Below are 21726 nucleotides of genomic sequence, written 5' to 3' on the forward strand. Positions count from 1 at the left end.
TCATCCATAAAATAGGAATCCTAACACCTACCTCTCCGTGCTAAGATTAAATACGTAGCCAAGGCTGTTCTCTACTAGGTGGTCAGTAAACGTTTGCTAAACTGATGAAACGTACAGAATGAAAAGAACTATCAGGGAAACACCCACCTAATCGTCCTGAAGGGCAGCGTTAGGTTCTGATAAAGGATGCAGAACTATTTCTCGAGTCAAATTACATGGGCAAAGGTCGGCCCCTCCTTCAGTGATAAAGCTGGGGGCAGGACTTAACGAGGAAGTGGTCATCCTTCTCCGAGCCTTACTTCAGCCTTGGTCCTCAACCTGAGGAAGCTACAGCCCATGGAAGTCTTGGTCACATGAGAAGCCAAGAAGACCTGGTGAAAGTTTCCTCTGAAGTTTCACGGAGAAGGACTCAGGTCTAGAAATTTCCTTGCAGCCACCTTCCCTGAAGAGGGGGAAACCTGTGCCAGCCCCATTCCCAGGTAAGACCAAGGAGGGCCAGTCCTGGTTCTCAGCCTTCTCAGGAGGACACGGTTGGTTGGGTCTTCAGTCCTGGTTTTGCTAAGGAGGCAAATCTAAGCAGAGGAGAGGTTTACCGGGTTTACTAGAAACTTCTTATCATGTTAGTCTCGGGAAGCAAAATGACAGCAAAGAATATGGGATTATTTCCAGGAAAAGGAGAGAAAAGATATATGAGGTTTCTCTTTCGTTTCTCCTTGCTACAGAAGGTTTGAGAGAGTGCAGTTAAGCATCCATAACTGACTGGTTCGTTTTTTAATATTATGCAGCCCTCTATCATTGAGTGTATGACAGCGTGTGTGATGACATGACCGCAGGTGGGTGGCCAAGAACCCGTGGCGATGCTGACTCCGTCCCCCAGAGCCGGGATGGGGCTGAGGGCAGGAATCCATGGCTTTGCACCCAGAGTTCCGAGCACCTGGTGGGAAAGTAGTCTTGCTCTGGCTTGACCCCCACTGGCTTCCCTGAGGACAAGCCCCAGCTAAAATGGGCAAGCCCTCTCTCTCCCCTCTAGAAAGCTCCCTCCTCTCTGAGTCCAGGCCCCTCATCTTAATCACTAATGTGCCCTGAGGCACTCTCAGTTTAGTTTCTCTGGTGGGAAAAATTAAGACATGTTACCTCATTTCACCCTTAGGATTAAAAAATGGGTCATTCTCAGAAATGACAAGCTGGGGAGCGACATGGAGATACTAGGAAGTCTGAAGTTTGGGGAGGAAGGAAAAAAAGACAGACAGGTCCCGAAGGGCCCCAGGGTTCTGACCGGAGGCTCAGGGCAGCCAGACATAATTTAGCTGACAGTCTGGTCTGGGAGACCCCCTTGGGGGTGAATGTCTATGGGCATGAGTGACAGCTGAGCCTCACCTATCTGTCCAGAGCAGTGGAAGTCAGCTGTTCTGCTGAGCTTGTGCCTGTGACTCCCCTCCCCCTGCCCCGCACCCCGCCGGGCCTGGGCACAGCCAGCTGAGTCAAATGCTGCCCAATTTGCTCTGGGCACTCATCGTGGCAGCCTCTGCTGGAACCCCAAAGCACGCATGCTTCTCCATAACCTGCCACAGGGAAGAGAGGTGAAATCTGATCTCAACAAGCAAATCCACTGCTAAAAATCCCCAAATCGGGGCTGGTGATAACAGCTGAAGGAGCTTGCCAGCAGGTTCCACCTTCCCAGCTCCATAGGTGGCCCCAAGGCCAGGTGGCGGGGACCCTGGGGGTACTTCGGCCACTTAGGAGGCTGGCAGGGAGAGGATCCATGAGAGAGGGAATAGAGGCCAACCCAAAAAGCCTGGTGACCTTGCCTTTGAAAGTAGGTTTGCCGTCGTCTGTTCCTGGTGAGGATGTGAACAGAGGGTAGAAGGCGTAGGCTTGTGTCCCCTGAGTCACAGTGTTAGCATAAGCCTCACAGGTGTTCTTCGGCAGCAGATTCCCCAGACTCTGGGTCAGATCCACTGGTGGGGGGGTCAGGGTGGGGGAAGCCGGGCTTCTTTTCCATATATGTGCATAACATTTATGGTGTAAGTTTCCATAAACCCAAAAGTTGGACTTCTACTTTCAACAGGCATGGCAGAGAGCAGTAGGGACCCACTAGTTTATCCAGAGATAAACTGTCCCATCTGCTTTAAAGTAAGACTTAGCTACAAAGTTAACAAGTAGCTCTCCCTTGGTGTACAGTGAAGATCAGTAGGGGGAGAAAACCCTACGCTTGCTAAAAGCATTTCAAGTGTTGGAACCCATTCTTTGACTTGTCCACTGTTTGGTACTAGCCCAGTGCTTTCCAGGCCCTGGTCCCAGCACACCCCCACACCGCACCCCACGGTGGGCTTGCCTCATCCGGGCCATTCCAGAGGAATGAGCCCTGCAGTTCTTTCTGCGTCTTTCTCATTTTTGGCCCCCAACAGTGGGGGCCAAGTACTCCATTCCTTTCCATGCCTGGCACAGGACAAAAATCTCCTCTTTCACAAAATGGAAAGACCGTGTGCTCCATCTTGACCTCATTGGTTTTCCCCTTTTCTGATGTTGCTCCTGCATCAGCATTCATTAAGAAACTTGTTTCTTAAAGAAGTCAGACCCTTCCTCTCCCCTTCAGTATCACACATGTGCATGTGTGCACACGTGCGCGCACACACACAGACACACACACACACACACACACACACACAATTTTCAGTCTTCCCACCACGTTAGAAGAGTGCGGGTGTCTTTGGAAGCATAGATAGTACGGCTTGAAGAGTGGGCTCACCCTCCCACCCAGGACGGAGTTCCTGCAGACCCCGAGTGTATTTCCTGCCTAGAGCTGTCCCGGGCTGCCCAATTGTAAAGGAAGCTTCACATTTAAAACCTCACTTCTGTCCTGACACAGGCCAGCTCTGGGCTCTTTCCTGGGCACAGGTCCTTGCACACCCCGGCTGCTGCCCCAGTTCTGACCAGCTGTCCTGTTCCAGCCTCACCCTTTCTGGCTCCTTCTCTTGCTTGTCTCAGGTTGCTCATTCTCCCCTGCTCCCTCGGGGAGGAGCCGCTTACGTGGGTCTCAGTTCTCACTATTTCTAAGCTACATCTTTTATTCATAGAGTTGCCGGATTTGCGTATAAAAATGCAAGATGCCTAGTTTAGTTTGCATCTCAGATAAAAAAAACAAATATATATTTTTCATGTAAAAAACATGATCTGTACAATACTGGGGACATATTTATACTAAAAAATATTTGTTTATCTGAAATTCAAATTTAATAGGATGTCCTGTATGTTATCTGGAAGCTCTATAATCATTTTTCATTCATTCATTGAAAAAATATTCTTGGAGAACTTACCATGTGTCAGGCATTGTGCTGGGTGCTGGGAAAGCCGGCCAGGTCCCAGTCCCAGTCTTCATACTTTACAGAATATATACTTTATATACTTTGTACACACACATACTATATACATATGCACATATATACACACACATATGTGTGTGTATATATGTATATATAGGAACATAGGAAGAGCGTGGCTTTTGTACTAAACCTAATATTTGTATGTCACTAGTTAGTTTTAACTGAATAGCTCGCTGATGAGCTCGCTTTTATAAACGCTAATATTTACTTAACAAAAAAAGTAACCTATTACAATAATATAATTGTAATAAATAATGGATGCCAATATTTCTGGAACATTTATCATCTGCCATGCACTATTTTAAGTGATTTACACACACTAATTCTTTTTATCCACATACAAAGTTGATGAAGCAGATTTTTTTTAATCCCCATTTTGCAGATGGGAAAATGGAGACCCAAATAAATTAAGAAATACACCCAGTCACACAGCTAGTAAACAGATGAGCCAGGATGTGAACTAGATTATCTAACTCAAGAAACCAACAGATAAACCACTACTCTGTACAGATCAATACTTGTTTTAAGAATTTTCACAGTTTGTAATTTGTCCTCCTCCATGGTCAATGAGTTAGATAATATGAATCACATTTTATAAATAGGAAAACTACACCTCAGTGAGGTTAGTGATTTGCCTCAATCCCTTTGCCAGTAAGTAAAAAAGCAGTTCTTCAACCCAACTTCTCATTCCAAATACTGCACTCCCCCATACCATCCATAATCCTCTCGGAGCTTAATTAAAACGGTGGTGCCCAAAGTGAGTTTCATAAATATTCTTTACTGTAAGACTTAATCAGGCACTTGTCCAAACACTTAAGTTCTACTCTAAATGCTCTACAAATATTAACTGATTCAATCTTCATAAGATGGGTACTGCTCATGAGATGGTACTGTTATCATCCCCATTTAAACATGATAAACTGAGGTGTAGAGTGACAGAGCCAGGAACTGAGCCCAGTCTCTCAGAATAGCAAAAAAATTCCACCAATCATTGTCAAATGATTGTGGTCCCTATTGTAGGCAGGGGGCCTATGGCTGAGGTAAAACATACCGACATGCCTGCCCTGTGGGGCTTATCTTGTGTTGAGGAGAAGAGAATAAACCTAGACAAACTTGGGCAAGGATCCTAATGGGGGTGACTAAGACCTGCACCAGGAGGGGGCAAACTGATGGCCTGTGAGACCACATGGCAGGAGAGGGGAAGAATGTCGGGTGGAGGGGGACGGAGGTGGAAGAACGGGAAGGAGCATATGCTTTCCAGAGATACTGAAGTAACTCCAGACAGAAAGGTTTCACTGTGGTGCATCGTGACCATGACATTGGGAGATGGTGAGAAAAGAAAGATTGTCAGATGGTCAAGTCCTGGAAGAGGAAGTGGGTATGAGGAAACGGAAGGGAGGAGGGAGCAAAGCAGTCATGACCCCCACCTCACACAATAGCCCTCAAGTTTTACTTAAGTTCAGTTACCTGAAGCAGATCTGTGGGACTCAGACCTCAACAAGCCAAGGCAGAGGATAAAGGAAGAAGGAAGAGAGTGGGAAGAGTCAGGAACCCCAGATATTTCCCTTTGCTGAGTCAGCCTCTCTCTTTGCCCACCTACCCTCCCCAAGAAGCTCTTTAACTGCTTCCCATGGTCTAGGTCTCCTTTTGAGGTGTGCCGACAGATCCACTAAGACCATGCAGAGCTTTCAGCCCCAGAGTCGAAGGCCCCCATGGTCGGCCCTACTGCCATGTCACTTCCTGTCCCTCCACAACCCTCAGCCCCAGCTCTTCAGAAAGAGCATGCTCTGCCAGCTCTCTCACCACTCTTCACACACATTCTAGACTAACCAGAGTCTGCCCTCTGTCCACCCTGTCCCACCCACCTGCATAACCCCTTCCAGTCTGTCGAGGAGACTTGGCTTGCCCTTTCTTGGGAGCTGTCTGTTCCTCCCCACACAGGCTATCTGCACCTCTGATTCAGCTCCTCGCCCACTCTCTCTGTGCGGAGCTGTCTGTGTACCTTCTCTTGTCCTCATCTTTCACAGAGAATCCTGGATTTTCCATTTCTGAGGACTCCTTGCCTCCCTGCACAGAGTAGGTTCTCAGTAAATGCTGGTGGAGCTCCACGCCTGTGCCTCCTGACCCCCAGAGAGCAGTGCACCCACAGGGGAGAGGTCACTGTGGACTTTGTTGTTCCAGGCCCACCATGTGCACCGCCAGTTCCTGTGACCTGGAGGAGATCCCCCTGGACGATGATGACACAAACAGCATAGAATTCAAAATTCTGGCCTTCTACACCAAACACCATGTCTTCAAGAACACCCCTGCCATCTTCTCGCCAAAGCTGCTAAGAACAAGAAGTTTGTCCATCAAAGAGCAGGGGGGTTGGTCAGCAAACGAATCATGGACACAGGTGTCATGGCCTTGCAGAAATTCTCCATCCAGGGAGAAGCCCCTAGACCTGGCCAAGAAAAAGTCTTCCTGGAGGACATTCTTTGGAGTAATCGAGAAGGAGGAAGATGCACAGAGCTCAGCCGTATTCGTTCCGGAGGGTGCCACCGTGAAACGTCAGGGTGGTCCTCAGAGTCAGCAGTGGTCGCGGTCCCTCACCAACGTGGGACCGCGCACAGAGCAGGAAGGTAGGCTTTGGGGGCCGCTGCTCTCCCACAGGAAAATCTTTCCCTTCCTTGTATGTGTGGTATTTCATCTCCTCCCAGCTGGTAATGTGGCCTGATGCAGGGTACTCCACTGTGCCTCAGTTTCCCAACTTCTTGATATTCAGTAATAATTGCCCTGCTTTTCTCGAGATTGAGTAGGAAGTGGGAGGCTGTCAGTGAAGGGTGGCAGGACTGGTGTCTGGCTCTGCTGGCTAGAGATAGGCTTGCTGCCCCACGTCCTGATCACCTGTGCCAGAGACCAGGATGGAAGGAAGAGCCCTGAAGGGGGCTTCAGGCTGCCGTTCTTCTTGAGGTAAGTCAACCCACCTCTCTGGACCTCTGTTTCCAACTGTATGTTGGGGTATCCCACCCTCCCTACATCTTCGGGTGGTGGATGGAAAGATCAGGTAGCTACATACAAAAATACTTTCCAAAGTATAAGGGACTATTAAAAACAAAATAAAACAAAAACCCAACAACTGAGAAGCATTTTGTAGGGGTTTTTTTGTGGTTTTTAAATTTTGTTTCATTTTGTTGTATTTTTAAATATTTTATTTATTTATTTGACAGAGAGAGAGAGAGCAAGAGAGGGAACACAAGCAGGGAGAGAAGGCAGAGGGAGAAGCAGACTCCCTGCTCAGCAAGGAGCCTGATGCGGGGCATGGTCCCAGGACACTGGGATCATGACCTGAGCCTAAGACAGACATTTAAGGACTGAGCCACCCAGGCACTCCTGGGTTTTTTGTTTTTTGTTTTTAAGATTTTATTTATTTATTTATTTGAGAGAGAGAGAGAGAGAGAGAGAGACCACAAGCACTGGGGAAGTTAGAGACAGAGAGAGAGAAGCAGACTTCCTGTTGAGCAGGGAGCCCCACTCAGGACTCGAACCCAGGATCCTGGGACCATGACCTGAGCCAAGGACAGACACTTCACCTACGGAGCCACCCAGGTGCCCCAGCTGAGAAGCATGTTGACAAAACCTTTCCTCAGTGGAACAAAATACATTATATTGAATAAAGCATTTTCATGAAGGGCTTCAGCAGAGAAAGCTGCCCTTCATCCACAAACCTGGGCACAAGCATCTTCTTCCCCTTCAATAATACCCAGGGCCAGCTGCCCAGATTTTGGAAGAAACTCCCTCTCCTGTGGGCTTTGATTGCTGGGCTATCGTGTCAATAATTAGTCAACAGGTGGCAGTAATGTCTCAATTTTAGAATGTGTGACTGTCCCGGTTTACTTGGGGAATCCGCCCACATATGGCAGTTTTCCATCACTCACAATGATAGGGGAAACTTTTACTTCCCAAACTTTTGTAAGTCCCACAGACTAATAACATTTTAGAACAGAAGTTAGGGGTGAGATTTCCTGGGGAACGTCTCCTCTCCCCCCCCCCCCTACCCCCAGTGGTACAGCAAGCTCCTGCTGGAGATGGTAGCCGAGTTCTTGGGCCTTAACAGTTTGGAGACACCTCAGTAGGCTTTTCTGCTCTGCTCTCCCTTGGACTTCACTGAGAGGCAGACAGAGCATTTACAGACTCTAATCCTCTGGTTTCCTGAGCTAAAAGACACTCTATCTCCATAGTGCCAAAGTGTCATTCAACCTCTTTTATTTACTAAAATTTCAAAATCTTTATATAGAGATTCTCAGAAATAGCAGAAACGATTCCTTCCTAGGGAGCCCTTGCTGTAGACACTTAACATTCAGTGTATCCTCCTGCCCACCTTTCTCTTGCCCGCTTTCTGGTTTGGTGAATTACGTGGGTGGTTAGGTGGTTTTACATTGGACATGACTCAAGAAAGCCTCACGTTCTATTTCTATCTTGCCATGTATAAATCAGAGCGTAGCAGTCATGTCACCTGGGTTCACAGACCTCGCTGCCATGTCCAGGACTTAGACACCAGGCCCCATCGAGAACTGTAATCTTATGTCCCAAGATCAAAGTCTAGAAGTGAGAGGTCTTAGGAGGTAGAAAAATGGGCGTCAATACAAAACCAGGTTCTTTGACTTTGAACCCTTCTTTTGTCCACAGCTAGAATTTGCTACATGTGGAATGTTACAGGTAGAATTAGGTTCGGATACACAGAATGGAAAACTCAAATAACTGTGGCTTCAACAATGTAGAGATGATTTTTTCTCACCCATAAGAGAAGACGAAAGTTTGGCAGCCCAGGGCTCATGCAGCAGCTCCAACCATTGTTAAGAGAGTCTTACTCTGCCATCCCTTGGTTAGTGGCTTCCAACCTCAAAATCCCCTTGTATTCCAAGGTGGCTGCAGGGACTCCAGCCATCAACTGTACATTTCCAAGCTGGAAAAAGAGGAAGCAAGTGGGGGTTGGGAGGCACAAAAGGGTGTCTTCTTTCTAGATAATTCCATTCCCTTTTAGAAAGCCTTCCTAAACCCGTGCTCAACTTTTCTTATATCTCATTGGCGACTCCTGAATGTAAGGCAAGCTGGAAAATGGAGTCTGTTCAGCTGCCTGTGACAGCTCGTGGGGGTGGGGGGGGGTCTTTCTAAGAATGAAGAAATGAATACCAGGAAGGAAACAGCTGTCTCAATCACAGAGAAATGCCCTACCCCTTCTATTTGAAACAAATGCCTCCGGGGGTGCCTGGGTGGCTCGGCTGGTTAAGCGTGGAACTCTTGATCTGGGCTCAGGGTCATAAGATCCAGCCCTGGGTCAGTCTCTGCACTCGGCCTGGAATCTGCTTGAAGACTCTCTCTCCCTCTGCCTCTTCCCCCACCCACGCTCTCGCTCTCTTTCTCTCTTTCTCTCTCTCAGATAAATAAATTCCTTTTTTTTTTTTTTTTAATTAAAAACACACAAATGCCTCAGGCCAAAGGCTGACTGGCAGCCTCTCAACGGTGCCGTGCTCTCTTTCTCTCCTCAGCGCTACCGTGACCCCTCCCCCAGACAGACCCCACAGGAGGGGCGGCCTTCCCGTCCTCTCCCTCCCCCATCCCGTTTTCCCGGCCCATCAGAGGAAATCAGCTCTAAGAAGAAGGGAATCGTTTCTTTGCTCCGTGTTTAAAATTAAGGTTTTTAAAATGGGAGCCTCAACGAGAGCCGGTTCCTCCGAGTCGAAAGGTGTTTGCTTATCCTCTTACCCACACATAAGTCACCTGTTTCCCTCACCCCGCGTCTCCCAGTTCATAGAAGTGGATACGCCATAAGAAGGCGAGTCAGAGTGCCTATTTCCATGTCCTCCAGTGGTCTCCTGATTGCCCTGCCACAGAAATGGGGGCTGGGGGATGAGGACGGACCGCCTCTGAGGCCTTTCTCTGCCTCCTCTGAGTGCAAGATGGGCCCCGCTCTGACCCCTGCAGACAGGCTGCCCGGGGTTACAGAGGAAGAAAACACAAGCTTTCCTTTCCCACCTTCTGCGGACACAAGGGAAGGCTCCCACTGGCTTTGGGATTCAGCCTTTTCCCATCTCCCTGCTGGGGGTCATGCACAGCCAGTGTTCCAGAGGAGGCTGTTTGGGCAGCAGTAAGGTGAAAATTGTATATTTGGTCTGATTGTGAAGCATTGGTCCTTTTCTCCTTGACTCTGTCTTCTCTCTGTAGATTCTCTCATCTGTTTTTGAAGCCGATGGGCCAAGCATGAAAAATGTGGCTTTTTAAGAAAACCATTATACTTTTCTTTAAAGGAAGGCATTGTGGATGAAGCATTCATTCCCATGGCTTTCCAGAGATGACCAGAGCGTGAAGGGAAAGAACCAAAGCACCCATGAAGCATCTAGGGCAAGAGGGTCAGAAATCACCTACAGGATATCGAAGCTACGATTGTGACACTATCCCTCCTGGGACCCAGGCTTTGCCTCTCTCACCACCCTGATGTACAAACCAGGAGTTCCCCTGGACATGCCAGCCTTCTAGCCAAACCCCCACTCTGTTCCTTTCTTTAAGTGTGTGAACTGAATAGTAGCATTTTTTCAAATATCCCGTTCATTCCATATGGCGTCAGAGACAGAGCTTCCACAGGTTTCTAAAACTTAAGAACTTAGTGACAAATCACCAATGAAAATGTTCATCCCAAATGACTCGGCAATACCACCTGCCCACCCCCACCAGCCCCCATCCTGGACCAGAGACAGAGCTGACTGGTCCCTTACAGGCGAGGACATTCAGGGGCCGACTGCCACTTGAACCTTACTGTCCTCACACACTTTATTCCGTAGTTACGTGTGCAAATACATAACTCTCTTCCTGGGTGATAAATGCTTAAAAGGCATGGATCACAGCGCACTTCATGTATCCTGGTTTACCGGTTTGGCATGAAATGGATGTTTCCCATTAGACGGGGAGGAGAGAGAAGACGCATGACCGTATGTGCAAGAGCAAGGAGACGTCAGTGTTCACTTGATAATGGGCTTGAGTGATGAATATGGCCTGAGAACAGGGATATTTCTCCTCTTCTCTTTCCCAGTGTCCAACCCCCAAAGGCTTGTCAGACTATTAACTGCCCGCCTCTGCACATAGGGACCCACTCTCCAAGGTATAAAGGATAATAATAATAATAATAATAAAAGCATAATGAGAATTCCCTCAAACAAAGAACTAAGCACTTTCTTTTGTGTTTCTTCCCTTACAGAAGGGAAAGGGAACCCTAATTTTAAAAGACTTCAAAAAGAGGGTGCAGAAGGGCTATTGTTTCAAGTCGGCAATCATTCCTTGGTGCACCCCGCCCCTACCCCAGCCTCTGCCAGGCAACTCCCAGTGCTTTCTGAAGAATGGGTTCCCCCCACACCCCACAGCCCACACCCCCCCCCCATACTCCACACACCCCCTAAGAACCCTATTGGCCCAGCAGTTTCCTCTTCCTCTGGGCGGGCCTTTTCACTTGGGGCGACTGTGGATACCAGTGAGCTAGGCAGAGTTCTCCTGGGAAGGGCCACTCAGCCCTGTTTGGTCTGGTTTCAGCTGCGGACCCCAAAGTTGCTTCTATTGCCCACCGCGTTGCCGAAATTGTTTATTCCTGGCCGCCCGAAGAGCAACAGGACCTGGTAGAAAGCTGCAAGTCCAAAGGGAGCTTTGTTCATCAGTTCCTCCGCCGCCAGGGCCAGTGTTTCCAGACTCAAGCCACCAGCACTAAGAAAGGTAGGAACTTCCTTCCGCACACTTGGGTCAGGTGGAGGGTTTGGTGAGCAGAGGTGCATGAGCGCCAATGTCTGTAGCCAGCACGGGCATCTCTGATTTAACCGGCAGAGATTTCTGAGGCCTCTCTGCTGCCCTGGACCAAAAGCACGACAGCACTGTGCTGGAGGCCCCCACCTTTAGCCCTGGAGAGACCAGCCCCGGACAGGTGGAGCGCGCCAGCCACACACTGAAGCAGTGGGCCAGGGTCACTGCAAAGTACAAAGAGAATCCTCCTCCTGAGGGAGGGGAGGAAGTAGAAAGTGGGCACCTTGCCCACAGAGGGCAAAGCAGTCCTCAACTCAGTCCGGTGAGCAACGCCAGGGCGATGGTCTACTTGGTGATGGAACCGCACGCGGTTTTCTAACACTGCCGGGAGTTCTGGGGAAAAGCAAGGCATCGTCAGTCACCAGGTCTGGGGCAGCACACGAAGCAGAACCCAGAGGTAGTGACCAAGACGGGGTCCATTGCCAGCAGAACCAGAGTGGGAGCTGGGACCGCAGTTCCCATCAGAGGGGCAGGAATCCTGGAAGCGAAGCGAGCACAACCAAGTGCCCCAGGAAGAGATGTTCTGTCCTACTTTCCCTCCCGGACGACTGTCCTTGCTCCAGGCTCCCTTTCCCCAAACTGCAGCAGAGGGGCTGAGGCAGAGGTGGCCCCCTGGGTGGTCAGTGTGCCCACATGCCAGGAGCTGGTGTCGGCACCTCCCCACCTTGGAAGCAGAGCGCTGGGTCTGCCTGCATCCTACTGTGCTGCGGGGCTCAGAGTGAGCAGCTGGAGGAGAGGGGTTCCCTCTGGGTGCACTGAGAAGAAAGGTGTCTCCACTTTCCTGCAATCCCCTGGCTGTCTGGGTGACATGAAGTGATACCCCACGCCAGGCTCAAGCTAAGGCTCTTGTCCCCTAAGTACATGAGAAATTGGGGCCCCGGTTACAGGGGCCGCAGCATCAGAGAAAACCTCCACAGGGGCTATGAAGACCCTCGTTCTTGCTTCTCCCACAGGACCTGAGTCTCAGACCTCTGCCTACCTTGCCTTTCGCTGTTCGTTCTTGGGATCGGACTGGCTGGCTGGAAAGTAGCCAGACGATGTCCTGGCCTCCCTTTCCCTCTTATCTGGAACAAACATGAGCAGTCCACGACTTCAGAGATGGTTGCATGAATGATAAGTGCCACTGGATCGGTCACTAGCTTTTCTCTGTTTGGATCCTGTTCCGGGGCAACCGCCATTTTCCCGTGTGGGTAGCTTGTTTTGAGATGAGAAAAATCATACTCTGCTCCCCCTCACTCCCCCATTCCAACATCTACACCACAGAAACTGTAGCCGGCTCTCTCTCCACCTGCCATTTTAGCCTTTGGGGTGGGAGAACTTAATCATTTTATTTATTTCTACCCCACCTGGTTGTAAAGACAGCAAAGTTTACATTGTTAGTAAGAGAAAATAAATCCCACTTGAAAGATAATGGAAAATGAAAACACTCGCGGGGAAAGAAGATGGGTTTAGGAATGAGTTTAATTCCCAAAATGCAGGCCAGGAAGACGGTATCCTCTCTCACATGGGAGCCCCAAATTTGGCTCTACAGTTTCTAGCAGCACAAAGGGGGGAATATGAACCAAATGGAATTTATGGTGTCCACATGGAAAAATCACCGTCTACTAAGGAGAGCCCTACAGACCAGAGAGAAAGTTCTCCTGAATATCTTCAGAGATGGGATCCTGAGCAGTGGAAATAACATCTTCAAAGCCAAAGTGTTATTTGGAGAACTTGGCCTTCCTGCTGTTTAGAAGTCGAGACTACATCATTCCAGTCTGGAAGGAGTGAGAGTGCCTTCAGATACAGAGCTGGGGAGCAGGACCGCACTGTCATCAGAGGGGAGTTTCGTGTGGTTCCCCATAGACTGTTGAGTAGTCTCTAGGGTGTGTTGGTCAGGGACTGGCCTGTAGACCCATCTCCTCGTCCTACCAGGATCAGTGGGAGGAAGTCTGGCCTCATGGGGCTTGTGCAGGAGGGTCTGACTTTGCCGTGTGGGTGGGGGTTCCCACCAGGCCAAGACAGTATATGATGCATTTCGTGGTGAGAAGTGGGGCGCTGAGGGGAAAAAAGAAGAAAGGAAAGGAGGGGTCTGTAGGAGATGGTAGCTGGAGTAGTTTGTGCCTTGTCAGACAAGGCGGGGTAAGAGTTAAGTTGCTAAGAATTATGAAGCACGTGTCTCCCTCAGTCCCTAAGCTGGCTACCCGTATTGTCCCTGGGGAGAAAAAAAAAAAATTAAGATTATATTTTTTCTTAAAAAAAATAAATAACGGGAATTTCCCCCCCAACAGATGGAGAAGAAGAGATAATAGCGAAAATTGTTGAGCTGCTGAAATATTCAGGGGATCAGTTGGAAAGAGAGGTATGGAGCTTCTTGAACTAAAGTGATTTCTTTCTGTGCCCACGCTTTGGGACAGAGAATGGAATCGTACTCCAGATTGTATTCCTTTGCAAGTTCTGGTTTCCACTTAGTCCTAAATTTTATTTCCCTTGGAGTGAAAATTCTTCATGCTGGCAGCATCTCAAAAATGAATCACTTTGGAAAACATAAGTAAACCTTCTGGAGCCTCCCTGGAATTTTTGAAAATGAAAAATGTAACTTTGTTATTGCAAGAAAAGACACCAATAAATTAAAATTTGCTGAATAGAATTATGAATCTAGTTCCCCATGTAACTGATCCTTGGGGAAGTTCAGACTCTCGCATTCGCCCCGCAGTCTGGATATTAATGTCCCACGCTTGGCTCCAAGGCTGGAGTCCTTCCCGAAATCTCCCCCGAAAGTGGTCAGGCTGTTCTCTGCTCAAGGTCTCTCTCAGCAATTTGGCCAGGGAGGCGGGTAAAGTGTTATTTGGAGAACTTGGCCTTCCTGCTGTTTAGAAGTCGAGACTACATCATTCCAGTCTGGAAGGAGTGAGAGTGCCTTCAGATACAGAGCTGGGGAGCAGGACCGCACTGTCATCAGAGGGGAGTTTCGTGTGGTTCCCCATAGACTGTCGAGTAGTTTCTAGGGTGTGTTGGTCAGGGACTGGCCTGTGGACCCATCTCCTCGTCCTACCAGGATCAGTGGGAGGAAGTCTGGCCTCTTGGGGCTTGTGCAGGAGGGGAAAAGCACTAACTGGCCGACCAGACTTCCCCTGTCCCGACATGCTCAGCAGTTCCTCTCCCCATCCATCTGTCAGGGGTGTGCCCAGCAGACCGTGATCGGGGTGGTACAGAATGAGAAACGGAGAGAACCAGGGACATAGCATAAAGAAAAGAGAACAGGGTGTGTGAGCTACAGGTCCACAAGTAGAGGATAACAGGAGTGCAGAGAAAGAACATCGAACATGCCTGCCTATGTTTCTCCAGAACTAACATCAGTGGATAGGAATCACAGGACGATTGATTGCCCCATTCTAGGAATGGACTTTCTAGCACTCAAGACCGACTTGTTCACAAGGAATGAGGTTCTTGAAAATTTCAAGGAGATGCCAATGACCAGCCAGCAGCACAGGACTTGAACTGGGAACGACCTACTCTAATCCTTGAGGATTCTTTACAGCTTGAAGATTCTGTGGCTTTCTCATGGCCTCCTCCTTCCCAGCCTCCCTAAATGGTGACTTGCATTGAGTCCTGGAGGCAAGAAACGGGAGGTGGCAGGAAGCCGACCTCCATGGTTAGAGGGAGAGAAATGCTTTCCTTTTCACCCCATAAATCACTACTTTTTAAAAATCTCCCTTTTGTTGATGATTTGGGGTGATACTTTACATTCTTTATGTAGAGAACATAATTGTTTCCCCAGTAGCAGACATGGGTAGGAACACACAGACGGTCTGACTTTGCTGTGTGGGTGGGGGTTCCTACCAGGCCAGGACAGTGACGATGGGGAGAGCCACTCCATCCATGCTGCAGGAGCCATTCATCCCCAAAAGCCCACGAGGCCTCCTCCAGCCCCTGCCTGAGAGGCCAGGCAGAGGCAGGGGCCACCCGAAGGAGCAAGGCTGGGACAGGCCAGGGCCCTCTGTGGAAGATATTTCTTTCTGGCATTTGATTTCCCTACTGTTGTGGCAAGCGCAGGCTTCCAGCTACCCACTGGGGTTTGAATCGAGCTGCTTCCACTGGGTCCCTGGTCAAAAGCAGTCCATTCTTGCTGGGGAGAACACTAGCTCTTCTTGCTTCAGATTTGTAATTCAGACAGGCCCCTTGTGTATCACAAAAGTTGGGGGTACTGGGCTGGGCTCACATCAAGAACATTGCTCCACCAGAATCTTTATATAACAACAGATGCACCCCCAGAATATTCCTTTTAGAAACAATATTTATTGAGAACCTGCTTAGCTTAGCATTCCCCAGAGACAGAACTAGAGGACTTCTAAGGAAACATGGAGTCCTCGCTCACTAAGAAATTTCTGTATGACTGGAATCAAGGGTTTCTCACTGAGTGTGCGCGTGGCCACCGCAGAGCTCAGGTCTGCTCCCTGGGGCCAGGCTGCTCACTGATCGCATCTCTTCTTGTACACAGCTGAAGAAGAACAAGGCTTTAATGAACAACTTCCAGGACCAGCTGTCCTACCCTGTTTTCAAGACCATCACGGACCACTTCTTAAGGGGTGTGGACACCAGGGGAGAATCAGAGGTCAGAGCTCGGGGCTTTAAGGCTGCCCTTGCAATAGATGTCACGGCCAAGCTCACTGCCATCGACAACCACCCCATGAACAGGGTTCTGGGTTTTGGAACCAAGTACCTGAAAGACAACTTCTCACCCTGGGTCCAGCAGCAGGGTGGATGGGTAAGTGGATCCTGTCTCAGAATCAGTCTTCCCAGATTCAGAGAAGGCGGAATGGAAAGTTACGGTTTTGTTTTGTTTCTTTTTTTTTTTTTTTTTTTTTTACATGAAGGGAACACATCTTTGAAGCGGCTCTCACGGATTTAGAACAGTTGAGTGGCAAGAGATAGATCCCAGTGATGGGAACATATTTTTAGTGATTATCTTCCTCATCAATAAATATTTACTGGACTCCCAAAGGGGACAGGGGTATGTGTGTTGGAGGAGAGTCACTGGTCAAATAGAACAGGAAATGCAGAGATAGTGAGATATAAAATGTTTAGATAGATATAATTTCTGTTTTTACAAATTGTGGAGGCAGCAGAAGTCTTGGCAGTGAGACAAGGAGAGGCAAACAGTTCCTTATTCTCTCAGATGCTGACAGGCAGAGGGAGAGATGGCGCTCACGATATTTGCTCATTGCTGCTTGGACCCAGTCGTTCTGACAGGGACATTTCCATACAAACCAAAAGGCAAACAGTGAAATTTGTGTCTGTTTATTTGTTTGCTTTTTAAATTAAGTTTATTTATTTATTTTTTAGTAATCTCTGTAACCCAGTGTGGGGCTCAAATTCACAACCTCGAGATCAGGAGTCACAAACTCTTCCCACGGAGCCAGGCAGGCGCCCCACATTTGTGTCTAACTCCTTGCTCTCAGGCAGAACAGACCACTTCACCCCCATGCTTCAGACTCAGCCCTCCGCCATCCTTGATCCTCATTCCGTGGGATTTCCTCCAAGCTGCCATAACCTCGTAAGGTTAACCTCTTCAAAACGCTTTAACCTATCGCTTTAAATCTCAGTAGGCTCAGGGCTTTTTTGTCTGTTCAAAGCCTTCCCTGGAATGACAGGCCTTTGCCTCACATTATCCTTAGTCATCCTTCCACCAAAATGGTCTAAGAGTACCAGGTTTGATTCTGCTCTATGCATGGCCCTGCATGGCCCTGCAGCCTTCAGACAGGCTTGTATCTTGGCTACCAGAAGGAAAATATAGCTGATCTTGATAAAGGGGGGAAGGCACCAGCATGGTCTTCAGTGGCTGCCTATTGGTATTATGGCTGCCTATTGATGTTACCTAGTTTTCTGTTCCTTTCCTATTTTCCTCATTTGCACCAGATATGGTAGCCTTCAGTGACTGATCTGAACAACTAAGTTCTCAAGTATTCTAAGCTCAAGCTAAAAGAGGGATAGATAATTTGACTTTATTTTGGCTTTATCTGTTCTATATTCCAGGACCCCCTCAAGTCCCTTCCCTGCCCCAGAGACTTTCCTGACCATTCTAGCTTAAGGGCCTCACAAGCCTCTGAACTCTTATAATGCCTCATGTCTGCACCATAATTATATACAGGAAAGAACCATCCTTGTTGGTCTTGTAGGTATATTTTTCCAAAGAGATTGTAATTACCAACTGGGTTCACAAGCCTGTTCTCAAAAGTCTGTTTAGTTAGTTAATGGAGCTGGAAGGCCAAAAGTGTTCTATAAAAAGGTGACACCAAAAGCACAAACAACAAAAGAAAAAATAAATCAGACTTATATCAAATTTAAAACTTGTCGGGACGCCTGGGTGGCTCAGTTGGTTAAGTGGCTGCCTTCGGCTCAGGTCATGATCCCAGCGTCCTGGGATTGAGTCCCACATCGGATTCCTTGCTCGGTGGGGAGCCTGCTTCTCCCTCTGCCTCTGCCTGCCTCTCTGTCTGCCTGTGCTCGCTTGCTCTCTTTCCCTCTATCCCTGACAAATAAATAAATAAAATCTTAAAAAAAAAAAATTTTAAACTTGTCTCCTTCAAAAGAAACTACCAAGAAAGTGAAAAGACAACCTACAGAATGGGAAAAAATATGTTCAAATCACAAATTGGATAAGGAACTTGTATTCAGAATATGTAATAAACTCTTACAACTCAACAGAAAAAGACAAACCCCAATTTTTAAAATGGGCAGTGGATTTGAATAAACATTTTTCTGAAGAAGATATGCAAGTGACCAATAAGCACATGAAGAGATGCTTGATTTACATAGTCATTTCAACATTAGGGGAATGCAAATCAAAACAGCAATGAGCGGCCCCTGGTGGCTCAGTTGGTTCAGTGTCTGACTCTCGATCTCAGCTCAGGTCTTGATCTCAGGGTCATGAGTGGAAGCCCCACACTGGGCTCCACGCAGGGCTTAGAACCTACTTAAAAAGCAACAACAACAAAACACAATGAGATATCATTTCACACCCACTAGCCGTGTTTCCCCTTTGGAAGCAATCTGGCAATTCCGCAAAACATCAAACAGAGTTACCAATTCTGCTCTTAGGTATCTACCCAAGAAAACTGATAATAAATGTTCCTGTAAAAACTTGTACATGAATGATCCTAGTAGCATTCATTATTCATAATAGCCAAAAAGTGGAAACAACCCAAATGTTCATCAATGATGAATGATGACTGGAAATATCAAAGTGGTATGCCCCTACAATGGAACAGTCTTTAGCCATGAAAAGGAATAGAACAGGTGGATAAACCTTATTTTTTTTTTCAATTTTTTAAAATTTAAATTCAATTAATTAACATATAGTGTATTATTAATTTCAGAGGTAGAGGTCAGTGATGATGGCCTGGAAAAGTAAACTAATAAATTACAAGTAATTTTTTAAAATGCCATAAAATTCCCAAACCTCAGTCTTACATAATACCCAGTGCTCATTACATCACGTGCCTCCCTCAATGTCCCAGACACATGAACTTTGAAAACATTATGCTAAGTGAAAGAAGTTAGACAAAAGGACCCTATATTATATGAGTCTATTTTTATGAAATATCCAGAATGGGCAAGTTCATAGAGACAGACGAGAGGAGAGGGAATGGGGAGTGACTGCTAACGAATAAGGAGTTTCTTTCTGTGTGATGAAAATGTTCTAAAATCAGGCAGAGTGGTTGGTTGCACAACTCTGTGAATATACCAAAAGCTACTGAATTATATACTTTAAAAGGATGAATTCTGTGGGTACATTTCAATACATCTGTTGTGAAAAATGGTGGTTCTAATTCTAGTAAGCAAATAAAAAGAGGAAATATATAAGAATATATTTTTATTTACTTATTTTTTAATTTGGCTGCTGGTGCTAGAGAGGAAAACAGTATCTACGTAGAGAAAATACATGGATTTTTGGTTGAGATAATAAAGCCATTCTCAAAGGTTTGGGAATTTTATGGCATTTTAAAAAATTACTTGTAATTTATTAGTTTACTTTTCCAGGCCATCATAACTCCTATTTTAAGTCTTGGCCACATTTAGGTTTAATTTGGAGCATGTAGCTGGAAATTAGGAGAGGGAGAAAAAAGAATGAGAGAGAAAGGACTAATTTTCCCAGAGCCGATAGAAAAGGACTTGCAAAAAATAAAGGAGGATGTTGATAAAAAAATATTTACACATTGATAGGAGCTATTGAATGAGGAGGAGATGTGGACTGAGACCTGTGTTTAGTGTCCATGAATAGGAAAGAAAGATGATGTTGGGGTGGCAAGCATCTAGGAACTTCCATTGGCCTCAGGTATTTTGGTGGCTCTCCAGGGTGTGTCCTTATAGTGGTGGAGAAGGAAGAAAATGATTCCCATGCCCAAGGGTTCCAGGATTCCTGACTATCTCAATATTCTGCATTTCACACAGGTGCATCTAATCTTCCCAACTAAACTGTAGATCTATGGGCTGGCTTAAGTATTTTATGCCTCTTAAGTATTTTATACCTGTTCTTTCTATATACATCATAGATTTTCAGCCAGTTCTCCTAACATAACGAATCAATCAAATGAGTAGCAACCGTATCTAAAAAGCCTGCTAAAGGGGGGTGGGGAAAAAAAAAAGCCTGCTAAACAAACTGCCATGAGATTTTAATTCACTCGGCCATTTTTCCTCATTGTAAAGCACTGTTCAAATAGTTACTCTGTAACTGCAACCTCACCCATTTTACAGTAAATTTAGTCTTCAACCTTTTAGCATGTACTCTTTTGAATTTTAAATACAGCATCAAAGCTTTTCCCCATCTAGCTTGTTAGCCGTGGATGTATAACATAACTCCTTAGCATATGTTCTCCTTCCAGAATAGCAAGGATGCTGGTCATCTTCCCAGACCCTCCCCCAAATCCTACCATAGTCTCAGAAGTCTGGGTCATGCCTGGGATAAGAAAGCTGAATTCACAGCTATCTGTTTTCAGTTCAATCGTCAGTCAGACTTGGAATGTTATGTGTCTATTTCTCTTGTTCCTCTCTAGGAAAAAGTACTTGGAATATCACATGAAGAGGTAGACTGAAGCATCAGAAGAGTTGTCATCTGGAATACACATAATTTAGCTGGGATCCTGTCTACACTGGTTTCAGCATAGAATGTGGGAGAAAATATGAATGTGCAAGGCAAAGGGAGCACTGAGGTTTCCCAAATCATTGTTCCTGTGAATCCAGAGGCATCAGGAGAGTCATCGTCTGTCTCCAGCTCACAGAATGTAGCGTGGCCCATGACAACCATGTTTTTCAGGTCCTCCACTGAATGCGGGAGGAAGTCTAGGAAGACAAGTGGTAATTTTCTGTTCAAACATTCAGAACAGAAGCTATCATCTTGCTTCTGTTGGCCACCTTAGGGAAATTTTGTTCCAGATATTTGCGGACTCCATGAGGGTGAAATGATAAATCGTGCATGTGCTTACTCTTTGGTTTCTAGTACTATTTATTTTTAAACTACACTTGGGATGGCGTAATAATGGCATTCTTTCAAGCCTACCTTTAGGAAGATGTTGCTATTCGTGTCGGTAGACAAAGTTCAAAGAGAATCAAGTTCACTGCACTAGTTTGGGGAGATACAGCCATATCTGCCATTTGACTCATTTCCCTAGAACAATTCTTTGGCAGTTGGAAACACTCGCATTTGGCAGAAAATAATTACTCCTACCATGCTTAACCATCTCAGTGACTCCACCTCTATTTCTTAAGGTCTCTGAAATTTTCTTTTCTTTTCTTTTTCTTTTTTTTTTTTTTTTTTTTTTTTTTGTGGTAGTGTAACACATAGTCACTGGTAAAATAAATACGTGGAAAGACCACTGCCAAAAGAGTACCTAGTGGTTAAAAGAAGTAAAAAGTAATAGTACTAAGATCTCTGTAAGGATCAATGAGTTAATTTATAAAAAGTGCTTACAACAGTGCTTGGTATTTAGTGCTGAGTTTTCACTTATGATCAGTATTATGTGCTGCCCTCAGCTAAGATGAAAATTTCCTCTCAAAGCAGTCACTGATTGTTTTTCTGAAATTGATCCTGTTCAGAATGAGGTTTTATGGTAAGTGAAATATGTTTCACAATTGTTTAACAATTATTTAAGACAATAATTATTAAAACAATTTAAAAATACTTTCAAATTAAAATCTTAAAAATTTCTGGATCCGTTGCCCTGATGTAGCCTGATGTAAAACAGGTGTTTAATAAACCTTTGATGAACAAATAAATGGATAAATTAATCAGACATACATTCAGCTTTGTGAGAAAATTGGACCTATCTAATATTGCATGCTTCACTACTCTACCCATCTTAATTAAAATGAGTTTTGCCCCCAACATACACACGCACAGAAAATCATAAATGTTAGGGATAAAGGAGTTTCCTTTTACAGAAGGAAGCACTGGAGACTGCCTCTTTTCCCATGTTGATCCAAACATTCCACACTATTCGCAGTTTCCCAAATGTATCCTGCAACATTGTACCTCTAAGCCCCC

The 21726-nt window shown here is 46.3% G+C and overlaps 1 protein-coding gene across 1 annotated transcript; it reads left to right on the top strand.

Annotated features, from left to right (window-relative positions):
- Positions 1-369: 369 nt before the first annotated feature.
- On the top strand, positions 370-21410 carry BCL2L14 (BCL2 like 14). Its single transcript, XM_059404753.1, has 6 exons — positions 370-479; positions 5565-6004; positions 10944-11120; positions 13475-13545; positions 15685-15951; positions 20240-21410. The coding sequence occupies exons 2-6, from the start codon at positions 5572-5574 to the stop codon at positions 20276-20278; spliced, it is 987 nt and encodes a 328-aa protein (XP_059260736.1). The 5' UTR covers positions 370-479; positions 5565-5571; the 3' UTR covers positions 20279-21410.
- Positions 21411-21726: the final 316 nt, after the last annotated feature.

This window comes from Mustela nigripes, chromosome 6, assembly GCF_022355385.1.
Source record: "Mustela nigripes isolate SB6536 chromosome 6, MUSNIG.SB6536, whole genome shotgun sequence".
In the NCBI taxonomy this organism is placed as follows: domain Eukaryota; kingdom Metazoa; phylum Chordata; class Mammalia; order Carnivora; family Mustelidae; genus Mustela; species Mustela nigripes.

What these genes read in the sequence shown, in the direction of transcription:
- BCL2L14 (XM_059404753.1), top strand. Translation starts at nt 5,572, where the DNA reads ATGTGCACCGCCAGTTCCTGTGACCTGGAGGAGATCCCCCTGGACGAT. An exon ending in AGCCACCAGCACTAAGAAAG is followed by an intron (nt 11,121 to 13,474) that starts GTAGGAACTTCC and finishes CCCCCCCAACAG; the next exon opens with ATGGAGAAGAAGAGATAATA. An exon ending in GGGATCAGTTGGAAAGAGAG is followed by an intron (nt 13,546 to 15,684) that starts GTATGGAGCTTC and finishes TCTTGTACACAG; the next exon opens with CTGAAGAAGAACAAGGCTTT.